The sequence below is a fragment of the Chaetodon trifascialis genome, chromosome 11 (assembly GCF_039877785.1).
Source record: "Chaetodon trifascialis isolate fChaTrf1 chromosome 11, fChaTrf1.hap1, whole genome shotgun sequence".
In the NCBI taxonomy this organism is placed as follows: domain Eukaryota; kingdom Metazoa; phylum Chordata; class Actinopteri; order Chaetodontiformes; family Chaetodontidae; genus Chaetodon; species Chaetodon trifascialis.
Window position 1 is genome coordinate 15,270,867 of NC_092066.1, and position 9,894 is coordinate 15,280,760.

Here is a 9,894-nt window from a genome sequence, read left to right on the forward strand (position 1 = left end):
TTTAGAAGGGTCCTGAGTGAAAATGTTGCAATATTCTTCAATAGTTTTTTTAATGGTTGTTTAATAAATTTACCTCAAACAGATGGATGCAGAAATAAATTCTCCACCATAGCAACATTGGTTGATCAATGGGTCATGAATGTGTGAACTGTGTCTGATGGGAACGTGGATGACAGGGTCTATACACAATGCACAGAAAGCATAAGTGGCCGAAAAGCAAATATTGCAAAGATAACTTAATAATTGCTTAGAAAATAAACATAAGCTTTGCTGTCATGGTGATTTTTAACAAACCTATATATGAGGAGAGTTGGGTAATTGCATAATCCCGTTTGTGTGTAGTCAATACTACACAGCTGACTGTCAACATCTGAAATATCGCGAGACTGATTCCATAGTAGCACCGGGCAGTGTGAGAGTTGCTAGGCCCCTGGATTGTGCCGCGCCCCCACCTCTGCTGCTCATATTGGGACCCGGTCGGTGTTTGCAGAAACTACACACCTGCCATCGGAAAGACGGGGCAAGGATAAACTAGCAGACACTGCAGCCTCATTAGGCTGGTGTTTATTGTTTAAACTGGGTGGGGAACAGTAGTGAAAGCGTTTGTGAAGCGCAACAGTCGCTTGGCGTTAGCTAGCGTTAAGTGTGGGACGTTACCCTTAAGAAAGTCAGCAGATGACGTTAGCTAGCTAGCTAACGTGAAGTACTGCTAGTCATGGCTCTGGTTTTGAAAATATTCTGTTTGCCGTTACGTTGTAGCTAGTCAGTTCATCTTAAATTAATTTAATAGTCACTTCTTTCACGTGAGTGCAGTAACCGTAGTGCCAGTTATTGTCCTAATCAGTGTAAGTACTGTTGTGTCTCATCATTTAAAACAATCTAGCTAACGTTTACTTGACATTAGCCAACTAGCTAACGTTAGCGTTACACAGCCCCACCGTTTAATAGTTTGTTCATTGAGTTGTGAGAGGGGGAGTCTGAGGCCAAGCTCGAGTACAGGGTTGAACCCAGTACTAAAGTTGTGTCATATTTACTTTGGTTAACCGTCCAGCCTGATCACTGACAGTACCATCTACAGCTGATCACAAAACACATTACCTTGCCAATCATTTCCAGGCAGAAGCCTCTACGTCGACCGAGGATAAGCTTGGTAAATTATCATTTGTTGCCCAGAGATAAGTGTCACTTAAGCTCAGCTCATATTTTATCCACAAGTGAACATGGCTCCTAAAAAGAGACCAGTGCCCTTAAACATCGCTCCTACTGGCGATGGCTTATCCACCTCCAACAACTCTGATGTAACATCTGAGTAAGTTATTCTACCATTAATTACCATTAACTATTAGTATTCTTATATACTCTATAAACAGTAAATATGTCTGTCATTTGTGCTATCTGAAAGATGCTTTATTTTCTTAGGGCCAATTTAGAAGCACTAAAAAAAATACTGGCAGAGTTGGACCTGGATGAACAACAGGAGAAAAGGTTAGAAGCTTTCCTCACCCAGAAGGCCAAGGTGGGCGAGATGAGAGACGATGACTTCCATCGTATCTGTGAGCTTGGCGCAGGGAATGGAGGCGTCGTCAATAAGGAATGCCATAAACCTTCAGGAATAATCATGGCCAGAAAAGTGAGCTTTAAATACACTGTTACTTTAATGATTTGGACATGATCACACTGTATTTCAACCAGGTGATCCTGTATCAACTGGTCACACCATAAAACACATTTGATATAACAGTTGTCTTTTCTGTTCAGCTCATTCATCTTGAAATTAAACCTGCTGTCAGAAACCAGATCATCCGAGAGCTTCAGGTGCTGCATGAGTGTAACTCTCCCTACATTGTGGGTTTCTATGGAGCATTTTACAGCGATGGAGAGATCAGCATCTGTATGGAACACATGGTGAGAAAATTGGAGGGGGATGACTGTGTGTGTGGGTGGCCGGCCGGCCGGAAAAAGGTTATTTCTGTATTGATCAATATATCAGCATGCGATAATTATCTTATTTTGCCACTTTGTGCATTATAATCTAATATACCCATGCCTAAGGTCAGGTACAGAAAGCCTTGAACTGACTTGGGGTCCTCGTTTCCTTTTTTGCCTATTTTAGAGACTATGACATTAAATCAAGGAGAAAATAGTAGATCCTCTGTGGCTTTCTATATGTAAGCACCATGTTTTAGTTTTTCAAAGGTAAAAATGGATATTGTTAAACAGCAATCAGTGTATAGTTAAAATGCTAATCTTAAATTCTCCTTCATCTACTGTTGTTTATATTTCATCTCGTTTGAACATCGCTTTAGTCAAAAGCATTCCAGTCTCTTCCACACAGTGAGGCATTCGGCTTATTAATTAAACACTGGTATTGGATTGTTAGTTGGTATTGGCAGATGTCTAAATTCAGGTGTTGGAATCAGATCTGAACTGAGAAAAAAAAAGGTGGATTGTTGCATCCCGAGATGTAATCCTTTGAAATTCTATTTACACAGCAGATTTGCCTTCAGAAGTCTGTATTATGACCTGTTGTATTCTTTGATGTCTCACTTTATTGTGCAGGATGGTGGATCTTTGGATCAGGTACTGAAAGAAGCTAAGAGGATCCCTGAAGAGATTCTGGGCAAAGTCAGCATTGCTGTATGTGTGTTGTTACCTTCTATATTGTAATATTGTGTCCTATTACATCATCAGCATGAATGAAACAGTGGTTAGTTTAGATAAGACCATTTCATCAAGGCTTAAAAAGATCATGCTTTTTACTATATAGAGCTCAAAATAAGCCATAAACTTAACACACGCACACACACAGACCTGGATGTGTTTCATGCTTGTTTCTCTCTGTTGTTTTCACATTAATGTTATTGACTTGTGTAATTTCTCCTCTTTTTGAAACAGGTTTTGAGAGGCCTTGCCTACCTTAGAGAAAAACACCAAATCATGCATAGAGGTACTCATTTTTTCATTAGTTATCACTCATTCTTGAATTTCACAGCATAGTTTCATCTGCATGGCATAATGCACAATAGCAAGGTGCATTGCACTGAAAATGCATGAAAATCTAAATGTTAACTTTTATGTCAGTGTTTCTCAATTCCGGTCCTTGGGCTCCACTGCCCTACATGTTTTAGATGTTTCCTGCTCCAACACACACATGCAGGGCAGTGGGGCCCGAGGACCGGAATTGAGAAACACTGCTTTATGTTAAGATTGGTCAGTTCAATTGTTGGGTCAAGAAAGTCCCTTTTCACTCCATGTTGTGAAGATGTCCTGTCCACTTAAGCTTTTAGAATATATCCTTTACACCCCCAGACGTGAAGCCTTCAAACATACTGGTGAACTCGCGTGGGGAGATCAAGTTGTGTGACTTCGGTGTAAGCGGGCAGCTCATAGACTCCATGGCCAATTCCTTTGTGGGGACAAGATCCTACATGTCGGTATGTTGGTCCTCTCTGCATGATGCCTTGAATATTGAACTGAGTTTAGTTTCTCCACGTTACTCTGATCTTTTGTCTTTGTTTCTAACTTGACTTGTTTGTTGTGGCTATTCAGATTAAACATTCCCATCTTTCATTGTTTTGTGTAGACCTTTAACCTCCATTAAAGCATTCAATTCAATATTCCTTCATTCGTCCCTCAAGGGGAAATTCCAAGCATTAAGGTATTAACCTAAATTGGACTAGTACCTCAATTTAAAACTAAAGATAATATATTAGAAACTAATCCACTGACAATTCTAAGCAAGTGTAACACCAGAACAGTATCTTAGCTATTTTAGTTCTGATTAATATATGCAGCATTGAGCAACGTTTCCTTATATTTTGTTGATTTTATGTTAATTGTTGACCTTATCTGTTGTTTATGTTTGCTGTGTAGCCTGAGAGATTGCAGGGAACCCACTACTCTGTGCAGTCAGATGTGTGGAGTATGGGGTTGTCCCTTGTGGAGCTGTCAATCGGACGCTTCCCCATCCCTCCCCCAGATGCTAAAGAATTAGAGGCCATATTTGGACGTTCCATCTTAGGTGGTAGCAAGAGAGAGACGCACAGCACTTCAGCCAGACCCAGACCACCAGGTAGACCTGTGAGCGGTAAGCAACACACATCATTTAACAGTTTTGTGCAATAGTTATTTTAAACCTCATTAGGTAAGTTTGCATTTACGCAGCTCTAGGTGGCAGCATGAGAAATAATGAATGCCATAAGGGAGAGTTTAGTGTTTTAGTTTCCTCTGACATCTCATTTGCTCTTGTTGCGGAGACAGTTTACATTTAATTTTTATGGTTCCTGTTAGAAAACTATATACCTGCCATTAGAATCTAATTTATGGCAAAATAAAACAAATCCAAGCACAGAATTCTGTTCAATTCTGATAAAAATCAGTGTTTTCACAAAGGTCGTAACATTTACATTACCCCTTTTTCCAGGTCATGGTCCTGCAATGGCCATCTTTGAACTACTAGACTACATAGTAAATGAGGTGAGAATTGAAGCAGTTGTCCAAAGAACAACTAAAAATTGTCCTCTTATTCCTTAAAGTATTCACTGTCATCCTTGCAAAATTCGTGAGGTGTCCCTCTCTGCTGTTGGTGATATGATCAGATGTTCACTGATCTGTTTTTGTGTGTTCCAGCCCCCTCCCAAACTACCACATGGCGTTTTCACCTCGGATTTCCAGGACTTTGTCTCAAAGTGGTGAGACAAGATTTTAGCCTGAAAACATAACTGAGTTGTCCTTTTCACACACACATCTTGTGTGCATGTAGCTATCACAAGTTGTGTTGTGACCAAGCTCCTGAAAGACTCCTCTCTCTTCTGTTGTTTTCAGTCTCATCAAAAATCCAGCAGACAGAGCTGATTTGAAAATGTTGATGGTGAGTGTTGTCAGTTACACTATGGCTTAAATTAGAATTTAACCTTCTAGCTTTTTCTTTGGGGCTGTTTGCACTGGCAACATGTGCAAATATCTGGACCTTCAAATCTAAATAGTTGAAGGTCCAGACCGCAAAAATAGTTTGTGTACTAAGACTTCAACCAAACTGGTATTGGGGTTAAATTCTGAAAATCGAAGTCTGTTCCTTTGAATTACTGAGTTTTTAATGTCCAGTATCTTATTTGTCTGTGTGTGTTGTTACAGAACCATACATTCATCAAGCGGTCTGAGGCAGAGGAGGTAGACTTTGCAGGCTGGCTTTGTAAAACCGTGGGCCTGAATCAACCTAGAACTCCAACACGCCCTGCAGACTGAACACACACTCTGAACACACACACACACACACACAGTATGTACATGGAAGACATGGAGAAGCTGCTGCCTAAACATACACATCTTCGGTTTGCCACATCCTCCCTCAGGTGAACCTCTAAGGTCTCCATCTATCAAAGGAACTCTGCTCACATTTAAGCCAGGTGATCACATGCAAGGAAAGATAGTGTATCTACAGTTTGCACCTTTTGTGCAATCAGTACACAGGGATTCTGTCATCCATACACACTTCCTCTTAAATCAGTTCCAACATAATGTCTCTGAATGTGTGATGGCAGCATAGAGAACATTGGTCATTACTTATTTGAGCTAAGTTCAGTTCTAGATTTTGGGCCGTTAAATCTCTTATTTGGAGACTAACAAACCTACAGCTGTTAAACTGGAATCCTCATATAAATGCAGTCATACAGACTTTTCATGCTGTAACCAACTGGAAAAGATATCCCTTATACGCAAATTAAAATACCTTATTACCTGTGTAGTTTTAGGACGTGTTTCTTTTTCAACCCTGCTTCTCAGATTCCTTGTCTGAATTTGTCAAACGAGTTCTGAGACTTACGATTGTGTCAATCTCAGTTATCAATCATTGTCAAACATCTGTAGGTGTACAGGCAGAGACGTGAATTTGTTTTTGTGTGTTATGCAAGCACATTTAGAAATGTCCGTTTCCAAACAGGTTGGCTTATGTGTGTCTGTGTTAGCAGGAGATGAGTGAGTTTAGAAAGTTTGGGTTTGTTTTTCTTTTTTCATTTGTTGCTGTGATTTATTTCTACAAATTTTGAGATGTGTTGAGGTGAAGCACAATGTTTAGAACATTTTAGCATGACCCTCATGTCAAAGCCAAAAATAATTTTAAAAAAAAGTTCCAACCTTAAACGCTCCCTCTGTATGTTTGGGTTGTCAATTGTAGAGCTGCATCCTCAGCTTCTTCTGGTACCCTTCTGGTACCTTTGGAAATACTAGAAATTCATGCCTGGACAGTGCCTGCTGTAACAAGACTGGTTTTATCTCTCGAGCAAGCTGCATTGTGACTCACTGAACATTCGCAGCAGAAGCACATTTCTTTGTATTGGCTGCAATGTAAACAACAGGGCATTAATTTGCCTTTTAAGTGCACCCTGTCTTGCGGCAGGAATAGGATTTTTTGCTCCTTTGCTCCTGCTTGTGTACTTCCTCTTTTAAGTAAGGGTGTAAAGATACAGATGTTTTTTTATGATAAAATCATCAAAAGCCTTGTCTTTATAAAGTCAGAATTGTCAATAAATGGTATGTATTGTAACATAAACATGAGGTCTTCATTTGTCAGAATATCACTTCACTGTCTTACACTCATTTCACCAGAAGGGGGAGGCATATTAGTTGGAATGCACTGAGGACTTGAGGTACAATTAATAACTAAGCATACCGCCAGACAGGAATATCAAAATATACTTGGTACTGTGTGTAGTGTATTGTGTATACATTGCTGCAGCCAAGTGAACTCTCACTAATACTGACTGAAAGCAAGAGCGGGGCAGTGAAATAAAGCCCTGCTGAAATGCATGAGTCCTCCATTTAAGTTACTAGCACAATGATTCATTTGTTTGGCTCATGTGTGGAGTGATAATGAAATGTCTTCCCTTGAATGTCTGTCAACTTCAGGCTGAAAGCATGAGGCCTTGAGCTCAGAGAAGGATGTAGTGTTGCAGCATGTGGGGAGGCGAGGTCTGAGCAATGTTGATGGGAGGGGGACTGCTGCAGCAGAAAAACAGCAAAGTCTGCAGTCATTAATATGCAAATATGCAAATGAGGGGGTAATTAAGATTGGGCGTTTGTCAGTGGCTCTTTGATTGCTAATGAATTCAAATCTGCAAGAAAGGGGGAGGGGATGATGAGCTAAAAATGAGGAAAAAGAACAGGATGGCATTGTGCTTGTTCTTTGAGGGAAAAAAAAACGAGGAAAAAGAGTGAGTGGTCTGCAGAATGCAAAGGCCATGCTGAGCAGAAGAAACACTGAACACTGCTGCTTTTAGGCCTGCATGAAAAATAAAAATCCATCCGACACTGACAAAAACAATCACATGAGAAATGGGCTAAATGAGTACATTAAAATTCTGTTTGAGCGCAAACAGAAGCATAAAGGAGGGGAAAACGGGGCCGTGACTTTGTGCCAAGACAATTAACCGTGCACACTGTCACTGGGCATTCAGCATGGCAGGCTAGAGCCACCGCAGGAAGGTAGAGAGGTTTCTGCTCATTAAGAAGGATGTGGCTGACCCCTGTTGAGAGAGATGCTCAGGTATCTTGGCAGGGCGTGTGTGTGTGTGTGTGTGTGTGTGTGTGTGTGTGTGTGTGTGTGTGTGTGTGTGTGTGTGTGTGTGTGTGTGTGTGTGTGTGTGTGCGTGGCAGCATGCTGCGTGTCACAAACTGTGTTATTTTCATATTTTTGTCAAAACGGGGGGCCTAGAGTTCACACACGAGCACACACCGCTGTTATTGCTGTTATAGTGGTCCCTTGACACTTGTACATCTTCCTCCCTGGCATGTGAAATGAGGATATGTATACAAGGAATAAAAACAAATTAAACGTTGTGAAGAATGGGGGAAAACAGCTGTTCTTGTCACCTTAGAGCATGATGACTTTCTCACAATGCTGCACTAAATTTCACAGGGCCAAACACTGTCTACGCCAGTGTCACCGTCTGTGATACCCCGTCAAAAACACACCAAAATATTAGACTGAGCCTGGTTGAAAATCATCGAAAAAGAGGAAGCATGCCACCATATCTTTGATTGAATCCTAGTGGTGGTGTGATATTTATATTGAACACATTCCCAAAAGCTTGATCCAGGCTTGTAAGAACAAACACTCAAACTAATATATTTGGAATGGGGTGTCAGCAGCTGATCCCAGCCCTGCTCTGTTTGCTGTGTGACTGGTGGTGGAGCACATGAATGTGTTTTGTGTGTGAAAGAAGGGGCTGTATTTTTCACAGGAAACAGGAAACCAGAAGTCATAACAGGATGCCCCAGGTTTTCATACTGTACCTGATGCGTGGGTGGCTGCATGGGGGTAACCCATTTCCAAAGCTACAGTGCTTGTCTAAAAGAAGATGAGAGAGCCCAGGAAGGAGTGGGTGGAGAGGAGGGTACACACTAAGGGGATAGGAAAATGGAGTTCCACTCTATATATAGATTTTTTGGTGCGTCTTGTGCCTAACCGTACAACCTTGGTGTTGTTTTGCATCCATGCCATTTGTTCTACTTTTTGAAAGGCAACAAACCATTGTTTGATGTTTTGTGGAGAGCTGCGATATGATCACTTCCCTGGCAAATATATGCGCCTTCTTTCCCCAGGTGTACTGTAGGAGCTTCGCAAGTGAATCTGTGACATGAGACCAGTTTTGTCATAATGAGGTTGATCTGCTTACCCTGTTGCAAAAAAATACAGAGCTGAGTTGTACCCTTTCTGTCTTCCTCATTTAGCTGCATGTGTCTTAGACAGTGCAATTCTAAGCATGTATTGCCTGTTGTTATGGTAGTTTAAAAAAATAGATTTATTGAGTTCTAAAGGGATAACAGACTACCAGACTTTGATGCCATTGTTAATGACACACAGGTTGGTGCTTGAGCTGCATGTGTGCAACGCATGCTGAGCATGTGTGTGTTTGTGAACCACAAAGTGGATGGCTGAGTTTTCTCGTAAAGGCCAGCACAGATGTTATTTAGGTTGTTTCCCCTAAAACCAGTTGAGGTTTTCTTTAGAAAGTCTCAAAGCAAACGTTCACATTAACTGCAGCGTTGTTTATATAACCACCAAGGTACAACTCATGAAAAACAGCAGCCAGGCCCTTTTGTGTGTGTCTTAGATGCTGCCTCATGCTGTAAACTCGTCTTTTGATTCTGGTTTGACAAAAGGAAGTAGCTCTACCATTTCTTTTTTGCCACTTTCTTTCTATCATCCACGCACAGATAAAGACAGTCACTCATGCATTTACATTTTGAACTCAACATGCTGTGCTCCTGTGTTTTGTTTTGTTTTGTTTTTTTAACAAAAACTAGGCTGGACAAATGGTAAATTCATAATTACATATTGTAAGATTACAAATATCACACATGTAGGCCACACAAATATTTTTCAGGGATGTATTAATAATGTTTTCTAAATAATTATGGTTTTTGCTCTTCAAGCAAACACTTGATTATAGTTGATATTGCAAGACTGCAAATGTTAATGTACATATAATGAACTGTAAATTCTCAGGGATCTTTTCATAGTGTTTTCAAACTACAGATGTTTGTTCTACTACTGGGCAAAAATGATACGTGAATACAATATAATATTTTATATTGAAATATTGTATATATGATCATACTGTACAGTATATGTGGACAGTGTGTTTTTTCAGGGATTAATTCATAACAAGGGCATTTGTTGTCTTTGACAATGAGTTTAGACAACATGGCCAATAACAATTCACCTTGAGAGAAACTTTCATACAATTCTATCCATGATTGACATAACTGAGCATGGTGGACTCCCATCACACATACACGAACAATTTTGTAGCACAAGCACTGTTATACAGCAAAGCTAAAGTGCAAGCAACCCGTAGGCAAAATGAGACTGCCCTCAAGGTTGATGATGAAACA

The 9,894-nt window shown here is 40.4% G+C and overlaps 1 protein-coding gene across 1 annotated transcript; it reads left to right on the forward strand.

The window, feature by feature from the left end:
- Positions 1-409: 409 nt before the first annotated feature.
- Positions 410-6,112, forward strand: map2k2b (mitogen-activated protein kinase kinase 2b). The gene is made up of 11 exons (XM_070974587.1): positions 410-1,309; positions 1,420-1,630; positions 1,759-1,905; positions 2,560-2,637; positions 2,896-2,947; positions 3,310-3,434; positions 3,874-4,087; positions 4,424-4,476; positions 4,630-4,691; positions 4,825-4,870; positions 5,134-6,112. The coding sequence occupies exons 1-11, from the start codon at positions 1,221-1,223 to the stop codon at positions 5,242-5,244; spliced, it is 1,188 nt and encodes a 395-aa protein (XP_070830688.1). The 5' UTR covers positions 410-1,220; the 3' UTR covers positions 5,245-6,112.
- The last annotated feature ends 3,782 nt before the right edge of the window (positions 6,113-9,894 follow it).

Coding starts and splice junctions, on each gene's coding strand:
- map2k2b (XM_070974587.1), top strand. CDS start 1,221: ATGGCTCCTAAAAAGAGACCAGTGCCCTTAAACATCGCTCCTACTGGC. Junction 1,310..1,419: donor AACTCTGATGTAACATCTGA/GTAAGTTATTCT, acceptor TTATTTTCTTAG/GGCCAATTTAGAAGCACTAA. Junction 1,631..1,758: donor GAATAATCATGGCCAGAAAA/GTGAGCTTTAAA, acceptor TTTTCTGTTCAG/CTCATTCATCTTGAAATTAA.